We start from the raw sequence: 20,151 nt of genomic DNA, 5'->3' as shown, positions 1-20,151 counted from the left end.
AGGGCAGTTAAAGTCAGGAATGCAGCCCGCCAGGTCAGGGCTCTGCGGGCCTGTGTGACTGAGACACCGTCGCACGCACACACCCTTTCTGTTAGAGCCATGCAAATCCACATACACAAAGACATAATAGAAGCACAGATATCTCTCTTTGGAAAGAGGAGCGGCGCTTTATGTAAAACAATAAAATGTAGCATGCGACATTACAAATACAAACAGGAAGGGGAACAGTGGCCAGGATGCACTCACGCACACCAGATGCTGTTTATATAAAACACTGGGCAAGGTAAACTGGGCAGGTCGTCTGGTATTTGTCATTTCTCTTTGGCTCACTAATCCTTTCTTCCTTCCTGTTGTTCTGTCTCTATTATGACGGAGTCTCTCCTTCACTACCACTCCCATTCTTCTCTATCATTTGCTCCTATACCCAGGTGTGTGTTGGCTGTGCTGGCTGTTTTAACAAACCAGCTTTGGAGTGAACTAGTTTCCATGCCTCAAAACCTTGGCAGCAGCGTTGCTCTCTTGCATGAGATAGCTGGATACGACGTCATTTCTTTTTTCACTCTCCGCACAACGGTTAATGGTCTATGATGACAAACAGCTGCGGATTGATTACCAAAAAGGGTTTATAGATTTATTTTGGGGACCGGGCTTTTATTTCAATTCTGCAGCAGCGGGCGGAGGCAGATTAATTAGTTTGTTTGTTATTTGGCATCATTAACTTAAAGTAAGAGGTGCAGGGCCGAGATCATTATTATTTATGGCTATTTTGTTTTTTCGATGCCACATACCCACAAATGGGCTGGGGGGAGATTAATCACGTTGATCTGTGTCGGAGTGGAAGCTCTCTCTCACGCTATCTGTGCGTCTCTCCCCTCCCCCCGCCGCCGAGATTCTCGTCGGACCCGCATTCTTAATCGCCACTGAGTTAATTAATCTCACACTTGGCTGCTGTAATAACTTGACTCGTTAGACCTCCTCTGTGCAAATGGACTTCGCCTCTTTAGCGGCTAAAAGCACCAGTAATGAGCCAGCCAGGAGAGAAAGAGATCCATAAAAAGCTTAGAGCATGGTCATGTCAGTGCCAATATCTGCTCGACCTTACATACATTACATTTACATTTTAGCCATTTAAATTACCTGCAAAGTGGCGTCTTGTAAGTGCAGCAGCACTGTGGAATAAGCTCCACTTTCTAGTTTGCAAGTGAGAAAATGCAAACATCCGCCACAGCATTCTGACAACAGATGCAACACAACCTTCATGGGACTCTAGAGGCATGATGCAATTCGAAGGAAATAAATAAGAGTAGAGGAGAAGGAGAACAAGTTGTTGTATTGTATTAATAAATTATTAAAGCACTATGTTTATTTAAGGCATTGGAATAATTGCCCTAATTAACAAAATCGCTGCTGTGAAGATTGGCAACCTCCAACCTACAAAATACACGTTGCATTTTGTACCACACAGATTCCAGAAACCTGGCTGTATAACTTTAAAGCACCCAGAGTGATTAAGTTTATGATGCAAAACAATAACTACATTTATATTTCATTATAGCAATATAAAACGTTATTCTAGTTCTAGGATTTCAACGACATGATCTCAATGTGACGAAGGATTGTTTTGGTTTGTATGCTCATATTTACTCTTAAAAACAAATCAAGGGAGTTAAAGAGCGTAATGGTATTTGGTAGTTATTACTCTTTATATACCACCTTTCAGCCGATTAGACTGTAAATAGGCGTTATCAGTCACTGAAAGTCCCATAAATGTGGGTCAATAGGGGCCTACTACACCCACTAGTAGGTTTTATCATCTATTCACATGGTGAACTGTTTTTTTTTTTTTTTTCTAAACCTAAAGAAGTTGTAGTTTTATTGCCCAAACCTAACTGTTTGTGTTGCCTAAACCTAAATAAGCCTTTTTGTTTGTGTTCAAAATGTGACGTTTCATTCAGTTTTATGTTAGAACCTATTGCTTTTAGGTTTCGTTACGTTTTTACAATGTAGTAGGCACAGTAGGCCCCTAATGACCCACATTTATGGTGCTTACAGCGACTGAAAACGCCTGTTTAATGGCCTGATAACAGTCAAATCCAGTGTACCTTTATATAAAAAAGAAAGTGGATGTAGAATATTTGGGATGTAAATAAAAATGGGGATGACAATGAGAGGGGAAGTTAGAGTCTGTGGCATCCACACTCTACCTGTTCTCAGCCCAGCTCAGCATTATCTGGTCAATATCATGGTCAGGGATTGGTGAGGTCCCACACCTTATTACTTATTAATGTATTTAACCTATGGAGAAACCACTCGATAGATAGCCACGGCATAGAATCCGGGCTCTGGGCACTTAAAAAGAAATTGACGGACGGACGAACAGACATACACGGCTGCTGGGGTCCATATGGCGGGGGGCTTTCAGAGGCCCACTTCAATTACATAAAGACCTCTGTGCATTGGCATGACACACAGAGGGCCCCAGACAGCAATGCCAGAGAAAGAAGGAATAAATCATTCAGCGGTTAGCAGCACGCACACGCAGACACACATACATGCACAGAGTGGCAAGGACGCAAGTCCCAAAATGCAGAGGCTTCACACTTTCTCTAACACACAAACAGGAACTCGTCCTGTCATCGTCCTAGTAAGATGGATGTCTAAATAATCGCGCCATGATTACAGAACCGCTTGCATCACCGATCCGCGCTCAAGGACCCTCACACACTCCAGCAGGTCCAGTTTATGCCTGGACTCCTCTTTCATCAGAAGGTGTCCTGTTGTCCTTAAAGCACCTAAACCGCAGCATAAATCTAAGAGACAGAGGCCGGCCGTACATCAGGACAGGGGAGGAGGAGAGGGACGCTATCTAAACAGGAAGTGAGGAAGGTTGAAGTCTCATGGCATGTCTGAATGATGTGGATGACAAATGAGGTTTGGGAGGAATTGGGGAGCTCTGGGTTAAATATCTAGCTTGTTTTTCCTCTATGGAAGATATATAGCGTAGATATTTCTCATTTTGCCTTCAGTCTACCTCTCCATCCCTCTGCCGTTCTCTTGGGAGACGTAGGAGGAATATAGGCTACCCTAGATAATGTATTATTCACCCTTCATTGATGTGTAACTAAAGCTGGCAGTTAGGAGGGAGCGGGGTGTCACCAATAACCCCCACACCGCCACTACCTACACACACACACACACACACACACACGCACACACACACAGTAGCTGTAGCCACAAGGCCGCCAGGCACCCATTGATTTATGTGCTGACACACATGTTTGCGCACATACATACACACACATTTTCCTGGATCTAAAACATGGATTTCCATCTTGATTGGTTGTGCATCTGTGAGTGTGAGCGTGAGTGTGTGTAAGTGTGTGTGCGTGTGTGCGTGCATGTGTGTGTGTTTGTGCAAGGACACAGAAGGTCATCGGGGAATTGCAACAGGACCACAGAAGTATTCTGGAGGTGCCACATTATCACCGGCAGACACCAGCAGCTGTGTGCGGCTGTGGGTGTGTATGTGTGTGTGCATATGTAAGTATTGTGGTGTGCCAAACATCCTAGAAAACCAAATGTGGGGTCTGGTGGCTCGGGAGACAGAAAGGAAATAAATTAAAAATGCTATTTATATAAACAGAAGGGGAAGATGGTAAGTAGATTAAAGGGACAGGGATTGTGTCCATATATTTGCAGGGGTCATTGGTTAAAAAGGTCAAGTTCTATGGACAGTCAATAGTCAGTGTATACATTAACCTTTGCTGTTTTGACAGCCCACTCAGTTTTGAAATAATATTATCTGGATAATGTGATTACCAGAGAGGCTGATGGGATAAATTATGCCAGACTGAAAAAGCTACAATCATGGGCTCAACATGTGTTTTCAACGCACATCTATGTGCACATCCAGGTAAACACAAACTACATTAATGGTGTTTGGCAGCCGGGTTGGCCAAGAGAGGCAATAGTTAACTTTCTTCACAACTCGCCCAAAAGTTTCCCCACCTACCCACCTGCCTCATTGTGATCCTTATAACACAGCCTCTGGCCAACTTAGCTAGTTAAAAAATAACAACCCCAATGTTTATGCCTAAGCTCGCCCATTAGCACAAGTGTTCAGCTGGGTTCACTTCTGTTGTGGCCCGTGGCGATACAATCTGAAGGGAATACACAACAACGAGGTGCAAGTTTGCTTTCCTCCCCGGCGACTGGGGACACGGGAAATGAGATGCGCCAAAAATATCAGTATGTTTCCATGCAGCTCATGTATGTGTTCCATCTACCTTTGGACACACAAATATACACGAGCCAGACCTCTTGGTGGTCCGTGTTAGCTAGGTGGGTTTGGTAACGCTCCAACCGCAGGGTGTGGATCAGCACTGACCTGATTAGTCATCGTCCTGACCCTGAACCAGCCAAAGCGGGTAGAATACAAATGAATCTCCACGCAGGGCCGCTGGCCAGTAAATCTGACTCTGAGTCGGGACCAGTGTTTATGGGATCCAAACCGCACCACACAAGGCCACAGCGGATGGGCTCACTGACCCTGAACGGTGACTTCATTGGAAGGAAGGGAAAAAGGCTTTTGGGCAGGGTGTTTGCAGAACTGATTGGTAGTTACAGTGATTATAAGTTATAGTAATGATGTCATGCTACTGGCGCACTTCACTCAAAAAGGTGTTGTAGTCAACAGTATGCATCTGTTGTTTTTCCTGTCCCTGTTTAACAGACGATATCAATAAATCACAGCGGAGTTAAAACTGCAAAGCCCTCGCTGCTCTGGGAGAACGTTAATATTTCACCAACATGAAGCCTCCCGTTCTGCTCCTTCTGGTTCTCTTCCCCATCTAATGACTGCCGAGGCTCAACGCATCCGGGCTGCTCTATTCTTGGGTTAATGAACAGGTGAGAAATTACTTAGACAGACGGAGATGGAAATTGATTTTTTTTTAAGTGTTGCCTCATTATCCCATGTGGGGCACTTTATCCAGTACCACGGAAACACAACACCAGACAACACCAGTGGATTGTGTAACGTCAAGGTCATATATGGGTGTTATGGGTCCGTGTGTGGGCATTGACAGAATGGGGGGAGTCAGTGGTCTGGATTGAGATTGTATGGATTGTCTGGAAAGCAGGGCCATTAGTGAGGGACTAATTAGGGGAGACCAAGTGGTCTCCAGCACCGGTCGAAGCCAAGATTCATAAATAAGTAAGTGCGGGGGCAGCTTGGTCGCTTAATTAACAAAGCGTGAAAAAAGGGCGTGAATCCCAAGAGGCACCAACCCAATCTGGTTGCAAGGGTGGGCTATCGGCAGCGATCCTGTCGATCTTGGTGGCATTGATTGATGGCGAGCCAAATTGAATCTCTAATCATCACCACCGTTTTAGCTCCTGCACCCCTGGGGATTTACAGAGGCCAAAAGTGGCACAGGGGGTAATGCTCTTGTATCCCGTTCCTGACACTAGTGGCATAAACATCACAACCCCCCCACACACACACACACACACAACCTTTCTCTCCATCTCACTCATCCCCATCTGCCCAGAGGTTATCTGACCCCAGTGTGTGTTCTCGCTCTCGCTTTCATGTCTCTGCCGATTGTTTTCACACTCTAAGCTGTTTGGCTGAGGTATTTAAAACCCAGACACCTCACACGACTCCCACTTAGACACCCTCTACTCACCCACCTAAAGCAGCATATTGCATTACAGCCCACTGAGGCACTCTTGTCTGTCTTTTTTGTAGCCGTTCCTTTGCTTCGCTAATCTTTTTTTATTGTCCAAGCTGACAGGCAAGGAGCATGTTTTGTGGGAAAAAGCCGAGGGCGACATGTTGAAAGAAAAGTGCCTGTCAGACCTGTCATGTCAGGGAAACAATTTCGGTCAGTGGAACGAGAGGAGATGACGTGAATTTGCAATGCCTTTCAACTGCAGACTGTCTCCCTCCATACACAATAGGGGAAGTCCTCTTGACAGTCAAGACCTTATCAAGTAGGAGGCAACAAGAAAGGGTCTCTGGGCAGTAAATAGCATCTGTCTCCCGGCTGCTTACTGTCAGTGTTGGGAGTTTGATATCACAAAGGGGCGTGAGATAACAGGGAAAGGAAAATAATACCGCAATTAGGACCTTACTGTAACTGTGATAAGCTGCGGTCACAGAAGAGGGAAGTGAAGAGGGGCAGAGGGCAGAACGGCGGACAAAAAGGATGGGATGGAAGAACAAAGGGCGGGAATGACAGTTAAAGAGACGGGGCGGAGGATCATAGACTGAGAGCGAGGCTGGGAAAAGAGACGAGGCCAATGAGAGTGACAGGGAGGTGAAGAAAGGGAAGGTAAACAGCACATAAAAGGAGGCTTTGTCTGTAGAGGGTATTGCTTAATGCACCTTTTTTTTGGTCGAAAGCCTTTAACCTTTGGGTTCTTCCTCTTTGGCAGGCCGGAGCGCCAAGCTGTCTGGCTGGCACAAAACATACAGGCCCCTTGAAGTTGGTGGTACCTGATTAACCACCACTGCAGTTATAAAAGCCCAGACTTCCTCTAATACAATGGCAATAAAATATATTGGTCCATATAAATCAATGCCCATGTGAGCCAAAGGTAAACATTGCCACTCTATAAAATGAAACCAAATGTTGAAAAGTGACACCACGCTTTGTTCCCGTTGATAACCTCGTTTAACGAGGCTTTGAATTTAACCGTGAGCAGGTAATAAAAGCCCAATGTTCGGCTGTTGGTAAGCTTGCAATCACAGCTCATATTATTAAATCTGTGTTTACTCGCTCGCCTTCTGTTTCACCCTCTGCCTTTTGTTCAACTCTAATTATTTTGTTACATCTGCCATTGACTCAACCGCTCTGACACTATCGGAGATTGCATCTTGAAATCGTCGCACAGTGTTTCCATTGATCTGCACTGGCTCGCTTGTCAGATTCATTAAAAAAAAACGCTGGCAGATTCCTTCCAGACTGCATCAAAAAGCCTAGAGACCTTTCATCTGGGACCAATGTGAGTGTGTGCAAGATACAGAGACGTATGAGGGTAAAGGATAGTGAAAGGCACTAGTGGAAAGTCTTCCCAGACACAGTCGTGTATCTGGGAGGAAGCTGCATGGTGTGAGAGTGGAGACGTGGTTGGTGGGCAAGCGTCCAAGTCAGGAGATTACACTTTCTCTGCTCAGATGGATCTCACCATCTCAGGACCTACTGCTGCTCTGTTCCTCCGCTCCTCACACTCCTTCCTCCTCTTCTTCCGCCTCCTACCTGTCCTCCTCCACTCCGTAACATAATTGACCTTGGCTCCCTGCAACCTCTGGCCTGCGTAGTTGCTTCTCTCAACACCTTTTGAAATGAACTGGCTGGCCAATAAACAGAACTAAGTGGCTTTTGAAAATGAAAACCCCTCCCTCTCTCTCTCTCGCCTCCCTCTCTCTCTTTCTCACTCTGCATGGCTTCTCACACACACACACACACACACACACACACATAGCTCCAACTTTGAGGGGCTTTAATAACTGATAACCTTTCTGACTTTGACTCGGTAGGTGGTGGAGCAGAGCGTGGCGAGAGTTGGACGCCACTGTACACATCGCTCACCTCAGCCAAGGTAGAGGTTCAAACGCCAGCGCAAGGCGGGGCGGTTTATTATACCTCACGGCCAAGAAGGGGGCATCCCTGGAAGCGAAATGAGCTTCCACCTGGCTGAAATCCGGCCTTCCTGTGATGTTGGAATCCACAGTGCTAACACGCTAGCCTCGCTAAAGGTAAAAGGAAGGTCAGATGCCATGTCTAAACTCGAGGAGAAGACGTCTTGCCTTCTTGATCTTTCTTTAATCCCTTCTCTCTCTTTCATTTCGCACACACACGTGCACACCGCTGCTACACACCATCAAAACGCCATATTTCTCGGGGAAGCAAAGAAAGGATAAGAAATGAGGAGTCTTTGAACTGCCTGGATGTTTCAAGCCCCTTCTTCTCCTCTCGATCTCTGAGCTCCCCTGCTGCTCTGTTGGGACGGGGAGAAAGGGGGCTGATCGATGGGGTCTGACAGCAATGAAATGAATGGAACCAGCTGATTGATTCATTAGCAGAGGAGCGAGTGGCTGTGGATGTGCATGTGGGCTCTGCATGACCCTAAGAAGGGTGCGTGTGTGAAGACTTGGCGGGGGCTTGTGTGCATGTGTATTGGGCGGAGGTAATGTGTGCATGCGTGTGTGTGTACGGCTGTGAGATTAAGCAACTGTCACCATTCATGTGTGTTAAGTGTGCGTGTGTGTGTGAGTTGGGAGGTCAGAAGGGATTTCCATAGGGTGTGAGAGGGGAAAGGGAAGCTGTTTATGGCCTGACTTGGCACAGAGGGAGGGGGTCAGCCTATATTGTCCGGTGCTTTTATCTGGCTCATTGCAATTAGTCTCTCACAGCACTCGTTGTCAAATCCATGTTGAAATCACAGCTAACAACCGCCACGTCACGTGTGCACACTAAATATTTGTAACATATTTTAAATTGCATGATATATATGAGTTAGGGCTGTCAATCGACTCAAATATTTAATTGAGATTAATCGCATGATTGTCCGTGATTAATCACCATTAATCGCAAATTAATCACACATTTTGTATTTGTTCAAAATGTACCTTAAAGGGAGATTTGTCAAGTATTGAATCCTCTTATCAACATGGAAGTGGGCAAATATGCTTGCTTTATGCAAATGCATGTATATATTTATTATTTGACATCAATTAGCAACAAAAAACAATGACAAATATTGATCCAGAAACCCTCACAGGTACTGCATTCAGCATAAAACAATATGCTCAAATCATAACATGGCAAACTGCAGCCCAACAGGCAACAACAGCTGTCAGTGTGTCAGTGTGCTGACTTGACTATGACTTGCCCCAAATTGCATGTGATTATCATAAAATAGGCATGTCTGTGAAGGGGATACTCGTGGGTACCCATAGAACCCATTTACATTCACATATGTTGAGGTCAGAGGTCAAGAGACCTAGTATGTCGTTGGTACTAATGGATTCTTTAGGTTTTGTAGATTTATAGGATGCCAGTATCTTCACTCTAGCTTTAAAACTGAGCCCGATAGAATATAAAATTACAAGTTGTGTTAATGCATTAAAGAAATTAGCGGCGTTAAAATGAATTTCCGTGACGTAAACACACAATATTAAGGAAGAACAGATTATATGAGGACATAATGAAAAGAATCATGTGTCAAATGGAACTTAAAAAATGAATATGCTCAACCAGTTGCAGTTGATTGCATCTTACCATCAAAAGGAAAAAAAGTCTGCTGGAGAACAGACTTTCTGTGTGAACTGACTGAAGCTGATGGCGAACCCACAGGGTGGCCTCGCTTCCCCTCCTCTGTCTGCTGCTGAAAACACACATCGCGAGTGTATCTGTGTCACACTCACACACACGCACCACTTTATAGCCCTCTGCCACCTACCGCTCCACCAAATGGACAGGTGTTGAGGCCATCTGAGTAACAAAAGACCAAAAGCAACACCTCCGCATTTGCCAGATTGCCCCCGTGAAATGCTCGCCTTAATAATAGGCTTTTTGACCTTCCTCTCCGTTGCCCTCTAAATATTGCACTCACTTATACATAAAGTCACTGTGCCATTCCAACTTGAGCTGAGGTTAAATAAATGCTCCTCCTCACAGCTGGCAGTGCCTCCAGGAGGCTGCAGCATGGAACCATGGGGGATTATGTAAATGTCTTGACAAAAGGTCACGTGTGATTGGCGCCGCTGCCACTGTTGAATTCGCCGTGTGTGAGCTGCGCGGAAGAAGAGAGTGGGGTTTAAGATGTTCAGAGTGAATTTGGTGCGCTGTTGATAAGAGAGCAGGGGTCTGGTTAAACCTGCTGCTGTTCTCGAGGAGACAAAAAAAGGAAGGGGAGAAATATTTAATAGAAGTGGGGGAGCCTTCCTTTTGCCTGCGGGCCTTTTGAAGTGTAGATGAAGTGCAGGTGGCGAGTGTTTTTGACACCGAGGATGAGAAGTGGGGTGGAATAAGGTGTAATAACAGCCATCTGCAACACTGTGTGCAGGAACACTCACACATATAGACCCCTTACCAAGTAAAATATACACTCTTGTCCTCACACATGCATTATGGGTAATTACAACGGACATTTGAGCCCATCACATCGTTCATGAGCTCAGCTTTTCCCTTGAAGCCGCTCCTATCATCACATAGACTCACTACGATGTTTGAAAATTAGCAAAAGCTGTTTTCCTGCTCTTGAAGGCCTGGAGCTATAGCCCCACCATCAACCACCCAGCTACAGTTAAACTCAACAAAGCAATCTCTCTTTTCTTCTGATATTTAACAAGACCGACTACGGCTGAAGCCAGGTGATGTGGCCTTTCTCCCCCCTCAAGGCACACGATTTTACAGCGGCGTCCACTCTCAACACAGATGGCTATTTTTTTCCAAATATCAAAGATCTCTTTCTGCTCCATCGGCAAAAAAAAATTGTTACAAGAGTCTGTAGCTCGTAAAGAAATGGGTGGGAGGTGGCCCTGAAGTCTACTCCCCCAAACTCCACCCCGTGTTCCTTCGATTATCCCTGCTTCTTCGGTGCTCGCCAAGTAGCAAGCAGCATAATGTGCCGTCACAGGCTCCCAAGTCACCCTCTCATAACTGCCCTGATCTGCAGGCTGGCCACGCTGACAGAAAGAAGTCAAGCGAACACCTCTGACCCAGTCTCCAACTGTGCTGTTGACCTGCTCTGTTTGTGCGAATGTTTATGTTTGTCAACGAGCCGTGGAAAGTTGCCCTCTAAATATACACATCCTCTTTCAGAGTATTTTTATTCGCCGCTGGAAAAGGATAACCCCTGGAGCTTGATTGTGTTAGAAACTGCTATTGTTGAGAAGGAACAAGACTAGCCTTCAAAAGCCTCCAAATCCCACCTCCCTTCCCCCCCCTCCACCACATGCCCTCTGGATAGGGGTCACAGGACGTGGGTGGAAAGCACAGCAGGTCCCTAACTCACTTTATAATCTGGACATTTTGACACGTGGTAATTTCAGCTGCACTTTATGGACATCCGGTGCAGACAGCACCTATAAAACGCCATCTCTGCCGGCCATTAATATTATGTCAAACATTTCATCAGTATTTTGAAAGCCGTTAATATCGTTCAGTAAGGACCAAAGAGAGGGGGGAACATCCCCGTCTGAGTCAGCTGAGCAATGTGAAACACCCATCACACATCCGCACATGCACACTCACACTATAAAACTTTCATATGCCGTGCTTTCCCATAGCAAAAAAAATGGAACAGGTTCTGAATAAGACATTTCGGTAGTACTGGGGCGTGAAAATGGCCCGAAACCTTTGAGCGAAAGCTTTTAAGTAACCTTAATTCTTATTAATCGCATACCTCCGGCCACTACGCTACAAGGGCACCGACTGCGCATGTGTGGAACTCGTCCTCCAATCGGACTCCAGAAAGCAGCACAGACAGAACCACTAGGCGTCCGTGGTGTCCGCAGCTGTCTGTGTACGCGTCTGCTTGGGAGTATATCAGGGGCGTTAGTTAGAGTAGAAGGCATACCATGACATACTGAACCCCCAGCAATACACACACACAAACAATCCCCCTGTAACCTGCCAAACACACACACTCCTATACCCCCTACATGTACCACCCATCTTGCTCTCCATGTGAGTGCAAAATCTCTCTTTCTCTCACTCCCTTTCACTCCCTGTGTGTGTGTGTGTGTGTGTGTGTGTGTGTGTGTGTCTCCCTTGTTCTGCTCGGCTGACTCCAGACACCAGCAGTGTGTCTGTGCAGTGAGTGGGCCCAGACACATTCGCCCTCCTTTGCTCGCTCTCGACAGTGGGTGTCAAAGACCTGCGATCCCACAAGGCCCCTCTGTCGGACGCCAGGATGGACTGCACACACAAACTCCATATTGAAAAACGGGCATACGACGCACGCGAGCCGCATACATTCGCACATACAGATTTGGAAATTATCCGGAAAATATACAACTGTCATAAAGCCGACAGTATCTGCTGTACTTTAAATTTACTTCTTGAATCAGCAGAGACAAGTTATAAGTTAAATTCACCTCAAACACATTTTTCTCTAACTGTGATCACAGTTATGTCACGTAATTGGTGTCACTTCACAATGTCATATGAAAGACTGTTAAACTATTTGGAGTATTAGTGACCTAGAGTTGTTTGCTATTATGCACATACTGCATATACATAGCCGTTGACATTTATATCAGCTGAAAAAGACTGTAAACTAACACTAATAACCTACAAAACATATTGTATTACCGTAATAATAATATGCTTGCACTCATGTTTCTCTAACAGTATCATTTTGGCTGCTGGTTTTATATTCTGTTCCTGTCGATCCTGTTTTGCGAGCTCCAAACGCTAAGCGAGAACTGTCAGTACGTTATGAAGCCCTGAACAAATACAGTAAAACGGACGTGACTTGACGACATCCCCGGTGTCAGATTTTGTCTCGTCTTCAATAAAGACTCCACAGTACTGAGTTCACAACGTTCCTATTTTCAAGCGGTCATCCTGCCTCGTCCACTTCCTGGCGTGCGAAGGCCCCAGCAGGCCTGACACGGCTGTTTGCTTGCCTACATGTGAAATTCCAGCTCGGTGAATCTTTCCCCGCCGCCATATGAGCCGTGAACCATCAGTCGGTGCACAAGAGCGCTCCCGCAGGCCTGTTGCATCTGTAAAGTCTGTCAGCTCTGCTTCTCTCTGGGTCTCTGATCCAAATCCGCCCCATATCCCAACCACCACCTCGCAGCTAACCCCCCCAATACCATCCCACCCCGACTCACCAACATGTCGTCATCCACTCCCCCCTTCTTCCTGAGCGCCTTACGCCAATCTGAACCTAAGTCAGTGTGCATCTGTTCAACATGGCTGCTGCCTAGCGTATGACCTACCGACTGGCTGCGTTCCCTGTCGAGGTCAATACACCAGGACACCGCTGAGGGTGATGGACGACGTTTTCACGGTTTCCTGTATTCATTTAAATAAGTGCTTATCTGTGAATGTTGAGATGGATCTACATTGTTGTGCCAATTTCTTGCTCTGAAGCGAGTATTAGAAATTCAAATGCACTATCAATAGGAAGGGTAGTTTGATAATGTATAGGCAAAAAATGATTTATCGGATTTATTTATAGATGTGGATACACTTTATAGTAGGTTGTACAATAATAATAATAATAATAATAATACGGTGGAATAATTTACATTATTATTATTATTATTATTATTTATATTGATTTTAATTTTATTTTTGTATTATTTGTGTGAATAATTTACAATTCCCCCCACTAATAAATTGAATTACTTGATTTTATTTTTTTAAGTCTAAATTCTTAGTTACAGGCAATTTTAATAATAATACAATAGGGTATTATTATTAATTATAAATATAATATAAACGTGCATTTAGTCATAATAATAATAATAATAATAATAGTAATAATACTAATAATAATCATCATTATTAGTATTCTTATTCTTATTCTTATTATTAAATTATTAAAATAAAATAATAATAAAATTGTTGGAAACCCTGTGTGCCCAATGTGCATTAGTGACTATTGCATGAGAAGCGAGATCATCCTTCACCCAGCCAATTGATTGAGGACGCATTGATAAATAACCTTATGAATTGGTAATTGCTCCCAGCAGGAAGACAGCTAGTCAGTCTCCCGCCTCACACCTGATTCTGCGGTTTTAAAAGGCTGAGCAGCTCTGATCCTCTCGATCAATAAGTCCGCATCAATTCACACTACTTTAAACACTCCTGCTGTGTTGTGTGAGTGCGTCTAAGCGCACGAATCTGTTTACATCTCTACCAGAATATATCTTATCTTATAATATCTTAGTCAGTTTTTATTTTAAAAAAATAAGATAGATAGATAGATAGATAGATAGATAGATAGATAGATAGATAGATAGATCCATTAGTAGAATTGCCAGAATGACTTTGCTTTTATTTTGCAAATTCCCTTTCACGCCTCTTCAGCACGTTTCCACTCGGCCCTTGAATGACAGAGCCACTAACAGTTCCCTTTGTCACTTCAATTGTGACCCTAAATACATTTGTTCAGTCAATTTGCTTTTGAATGTTGTGTAGAGGAGTAAAGTGTAACATGGCAGCTTCACTGTGGGTCCTGCTCGGGTGCAGGCAGGCCACACATGACTGATGCTGCTGCGCTCTTATAAATAAAGCCTCTGCATGGTGAATGAAGGAAGGCCTTCGGACAAAATGGCCCCATTACTCCCGTCATCAGTCATGTTCATTGAGTTTCAGCGAGACGCAGCTCGTCCCAAACCTATAAAACGAGCCACATTAGATTGTGTGCTTTTTTATAAATATATAAAAGAACAAATATCAAACAAAGAATATTTCTTTGAAAGTCATTAGAGGTGAAAAAACACATCATTTGAGCATTTACTAGTATTCCCTTTAAAATAAGGTAAAATCACCTCACTTACATTTTATTTTACGCACGTTTATATTTGTGGGAATGTAATTTACGCATATTTTTTCTGACGAAACATTCCCTCTCTGCGTCCAAGACTATTTTTTATTTGTATTTTTATTCTTAAATTAACATATTTTTGGTAAAGGCATTTTTTTCCTGATGATCTCCAAGTGGAAATAATACTTTACAACCACTTTTTAGGATTTGCCACTGCTTCACTGCCAATGAATGTCTGATAATATTGATAATAAAATAATGATATGGTGATGGGACGTCCTCTGCTAATGAAAAAAGATCAGGAAGAGAATAAATCATGGAGAGAGAGTTTTGATGAGAAAATGTGCCAACTGCAAAACAGGCACAGGAAAGCTCCTGTGGAGGTGTGATCTCACCCACATAAAAACATAAACATGTGCGCTTCAAAAGGTCCTGCTTGTGCGTAATCACTCCACGAAATGCACCGCCATGAATAGAAAACACACACACACACACACACATGGTGGGGGAACCCTGAGCTGCCACCATAAAAAGACCATTTGTCTTTAGTTTAGACTGCAAAATTATTCCAGGTGGAGAGTTGTTCAACTGGAAGTCGTCGTAAGAGGTTTGGGTTTTTTGGCACAAAGGGGCTGAAGTTCTTGTCATAATAAATACGCGCAAAAACTTTTTTTCCAAGCCTATTCAGTTGTGGCACTTAAACTGGGACCCGGAGGACGTTTGTTCACCTGAAACTCCCTCCAAGCTGCTAGAGTCTATAGAATAAGACACAGTGATATATCTTCTGTCAACAACAGGGATGTATAAAGACAATAAACTCAGATAAAACAGCATCGAAGTGGGTGTAGCCTCCTGAATATCATTATGGTGCCTGTTTCTATGCGTTTTTCCTCCCTCCATCACAAGTCATTTACACCGAGGAGTAACCACACCGCCTGTGAGCTACACAGGACTGTCATCGACGCAATTTGTCTCCTCAGCTCACTGATAGCTGCACTTCAACAGCCAAGGCCTTTTCCACCCACTGAGGTTCCTCTGAATAAACTGACCTCACATACAGCGTCGCATCGATCCATGCAAAAAAAACAAAACATAAATAATTTCACTTTCTAATGAAAATAACTGAAGTGGAATTAAGAAGAGGTCGTGATCCTCAGACAATTAACACATTAAATATACATTTGAATTTCTATCAGATTTTGTATTTTTAAGCATTGATGTGTTTGCAGCCACTGAGTGCTCAGGGTTTAATGGGCCTCATAATTAAATAATTAAAAGCAAACTATATTTACAAGATTAAAAAGCGTTTGGTTTAATCATTATATGTCGATTTAAGGAGCAGATGTGGGCAAACAAAAGAGGGAGAAAAAAGAAGAAAATGAATTCATTATAAGGAGTATTTCTCTGAGTTTGTCTGTATGCATCTCTGGATGGGACCCAGAGAGACGCACGGCTGGGCCGGGGGAAACTTTCCCCACCAGGACTCTTGCTTCTCTCTAAATCGCCAGATATCCCAGAAAAAGAAGTCCCAGCAGCGGCCATAAATCAGCCGGCTGTATTAAAAGCTTTGGTAAACCCCCAGCCAGGTCAGTCGGGTACAATTTATGGAATCACTTACGCAGGGAATATATTGTCCTAACGAAATACATCAACTTCAAGCCTGTGCACAGCCAACTCGCTACCATTGTCAGGAAAACACTTCTACCTCTCTCTCTCTTTCTCAGTTTCTCCTCTCTCTCTCTCTCTCTCTCTCTCTGTATCTACCTCTGTATCGCTCCAACTTGTGCACAACAAGAATCCACTCATCCATTCAAGCCATGTGTTTTAAGTTCCCAACTGAGGTCCTGTGGTGACCTACAGGGGTCACAGAGGACGGTCCAGGGGGGGTCCCTGCATGGCAAAATAAAGAACTACAATTTCAAAATAATTTTTGGTTCAAGAGAAGCTGGTGTTTTGGAAAATTGTAATGAAAGCCATACATCCACCTGGGAAAGTAATTAATCGAGTACTTTATTTAGCATTAAAGTGTGATTGGTGGTTCAAATGGAAGATCTTTATGGACTCTTATCACAGGCTGCCTCAGGTCAGCTCTGTTATTTAGTGGTATAGCCTACCAATAAAATAACAAACCTTATCAGATAAGCTTTTAACACTGTTTTCACCCATGTGTGTGTTTTTTTCTTTTTACGTCTGGTCCTGACAGAAGAAGCAGCACCGTGAAAAGCTACTTAGCCAGAATGGTCATTGCATGTATAAAGAGTTCAATAAGTAAGAAGTGTAATCTTTTCTCAGCACCAACTGTAACAGACCATCGTGTTTTTTTTCAAATGTTCTCAAAAAGTAAAGTTGAGAAATCGACTTGAATCAAACGCAGACAGAGTGCGCAAACATAATCTTAATTTTTTAATTATTTAGTTTTGTGGATGTTGAATAAGTAACTCGACCTTCGGGTGAAATAAATTAACGTTTCCTTTCAGCGCAATGCTGTCTGTATACACTTTAGTCGTTTCACTCCATATGTAACTCCTATATATATATATATTTATTTATATATATATATATATATATATATATATATATGTATATATATGAGTATATATATATATATATATATTTATTTATATATATATATATATATATATATATATATATATATATATATATATATGAGTATATATATATATATATATATATATATCCTCCTGGGAACCGAGTTAAAAAAAGTGTCTTCCAATTACTTTTTAATCACACTTTTTTTTGTGATTTCCTTCCTTTAAAAGAAAATCTTAACAAATTAGGCTTGTTAAACTGTATTTGTATTGTCCACTGTATAGTGGACTACTGGACTCTTTCAGTGTGAAAAGACTAAACAAATGAACAGATTATGGCTGTAGAGTGATATTAAACCAAGAATACATTCAAATTGATTAAAAAAACAACACACACACACACACATGCCATATCACTGGAAAGCCCATGATGTCCTCTTTACAATACACCAGGAGTTGATAGAGTATAGATCAAAAGAGTAAGAAGATGATATGCATGTGGACAAAATGTCCACTACAGAGGACAATGTCAATGGGCTGGGTCTTAGGAGGACATATATATATATATAGTTATATATATTTATATATATGCAGCCTTTGCACTGTATAGCTGCGTTTTATTTCTAAGCATTTACGTCAAGTAGAAAATTGTCAAGAAAAGTAAAAGTTTCCTTGAGAAATAACTAGTCCTTCTAAAGCCATGACAGACTTGTTTTAAGGAAGACAATAATGTTAAGACATATAGTGCGGACAGGTCGAGAAACAAGCCGAGAGAGAGAAAGAGAGAGAGACGTTCACTGAGCCAGTGTGGCCCACTGTCCTACTTTCCTACTGGCACCAGCAGCCTGCCTGTTCTCCAGCATTCACAGTTCAAGCTTTAGGCCCCTTTCAACCTTATTTCCACTCTTCCTTATTCTTGTTTCCCCCCCCATAAACTGAGCAGAGTGAGACATTCCATAATGTAGGAATAGAGAAAGGAATAGTAGAAGAAGAGTGGGGCACTATTATAGCTCTATACCTCGCTGGGGAGGAAAAAACAAGACAGCTAGAATTTCCCATCGATTTTACGCACGGCAAAACATCAACACTCAGCTTAAAACAGATGGCTTTGTTATTGGAAGCAACTGTTTAGAAAAATACGACTGTAAATAAACAATCGATTCCACTTTATAGGAAAAAAACATGAAACGAAAAATGATACAGAGATAAATTAATTTGACTTTATTTACTAAATAGCATTTTTGCGTTTCGGAGCGGTTTTTTTTTTAATTTGAAAGATCATATATCATATAACCAAATAGACAATTAATGTTTTTTTTAGTGTATACTTTGACCTCAAACTGCCAGTCCACATGTCAAAAGGCCACACACTCACACACACAGCCCTAAAATACACGCAGGCGACCTGAGGGAAAGTGTCTGGAGAGAGAGAGGTGGGGGGGTTTGACTCCCTGGTGAGATACAGTGAGGAGCTAATTTCCTTTAAGTGACGAAGAAAAGCACCAGCAGTCAGCAATAGATGGTGTTAACAAAAAAAAAAACACAATCCACAACTATACCATTGAAATGGATGAGCTTTCCTTTGACGCGCATTACAATACATTGTGTGTATTGAAAAAGCTGCACCGGCCACCACACAGCGCTCAGCTGCGTAAAGCCAATAATGCCATTAGTGATCTCTTAAAACAAGCCAGATGGCCACTTAGAAAATGAAACGTTACTTTTAATTCGGTGATGGTAAAAAAAGAAAAGAAAAAAAAGAAGAAGAATTTGGGTATGGACTATTACTACTACTATACAGGAGCCTCACCCGCTGCGGTGCCCAAACTCTGAGAGAGAGGGGTATGCTGGCTCGGAATAAAAATCATCTTTAGGCATCCTGCAACGCAAAAAAACACCAAATGAAAAATGAGATTTCTTACCTTCAACGGCAAACACCATGGGCAGCAAGAGGCTGCATAAAAGCAGAAAGTAATCCATTGTCATAAAGCAGTCAGGTCGGACATGTAAATAGACCCAGAGAGAGGGAACACAAGGGTGATCCGACGCTCCACGCACCCAGACCCAGTAGTCCCAGTCCCAGACCCAGTCCCAATAGTCCCAGTGGTGTCAAGCCTCCAGGACCAGAGTTACCCCCATTCACCAAAACGCGTAAAGGTGAGCGTTTGGGAGGAAATAACACCCTGCGAAACGTGCGAATATAGCAGCAGCTCCTTCTCGATTTTCAGTGATCTCCAACCTTATTATTCTTATTAAACCAGAGAAAAGGCAGCAAGTCTTCCAGCAGTCCCTTCCTCTCGCATTCAGCTGAAAACAGGTAGTCCAGTCCGCGCGGGCACCATCCAGGGAGAATAATTCCCAGCAATATATTCGTTGTTAGTCAATAAGAGGCGAAATAACAGCGAGGAGATCCCCAAAAGACTTTCTCTGTTTCTCTGTCAGAAGAGCCGCACTTGTGTCAGAGAGCCATGGTGTCCTATTATACAGTCCAGAGCCGGGCATGTGCGCGCTCACATGCGTCCACGATGATCAAGAAGAAGAAGAAGTGGTATTCCTGCAGTGAAGAAGAAACAGCCGCGCGGTTAATGGATCAGATATTATTTATTCCCTGAGAGCGAATTTATCAGCTTTGGCTGCTGCTTTTTTGCTGGATTGGACCGTCTGCTTCGCTCGGCTCGTGCACTGGAATGAAGAGCGTGAGCTGGTTGGAGGAATAAAGGCAGAGAGAGAGAGAGAGAGAGAGAGAGAGAGCGAGAGAGAGAGGCAGGGGGGCACCAGGAGGAAGAGGAGGAGGAGGGGTTACTGTTGGAGCAGCTGCATTGAAAAAATGTCTACCTTGACAATCATTTAGTCTCACATTTATTATCAAAAATCAAAAATCACTGTCTGTTTAAAACAAGGGGTGCATTCACAACATGTTTATTTCTTTATCAGATCAGTTCTTTGTTTCAGACAGCATCTTCTTTTTCTCAAGACATTTGATTTATAACATTTCTGTGACCAAAAATAGAATATATGTGGAATACTTTTACGCAACATTTTGAATTATATCTTCATTTGAATATTGGAAACCAAGCTTTAA

General features: G+C 43.1%; 1 protein-coding gene across 12 annotated transcripts in view; it reads right to left on the bottom strand.

The window, feature by feature from the left end:
* ephb3b (eph receptor B3b) overlaps window positions 1-19,798 on the bottom strand; it is a 61,872-nt gene extending 42,074 nt beyond the window's left edge. For all 12 annotated transcript variants that reach the window (XM_074634546.1, XM_074634557.1, XM_074634549.1 and 9 more), the window contains exon 1: window positions 18,992-19,798. In XM_074634546.1, the coding sequence (XP_074490647.1) occupies window positions 18,992-19,055 (64 nt within the window). In that variant the 5' untranslated portion in view covers window positions 19,056-19,798. The remainder of the gene's footprint in view (window positions 1-18,991) is intronic.
* Between the last annotated feature and the right edge of the window lie 353 nt (window positions 19,799-20,151).

This window comes from Sebastes fasciatus, chromosome 5 (genome assembly GCF_043250625.1).
Source record: "Sebastes fasciatus isolate fSebFas1 chromosome 5, fSebFas1.pri, whole genome shotgun sequence".
Classification (NCBI taxonomy): domain Eukaryota; kingdom Metazoa; phylum Chordata; class Actinopteri; order Perciformes; family Sebastidae; genus Sebastes; species Sebastes fasciatus.
Note: the sequence above shows the minus strand (reverse complement) of the source record. Positions and strands in the feature narration are given on the sequence as shown.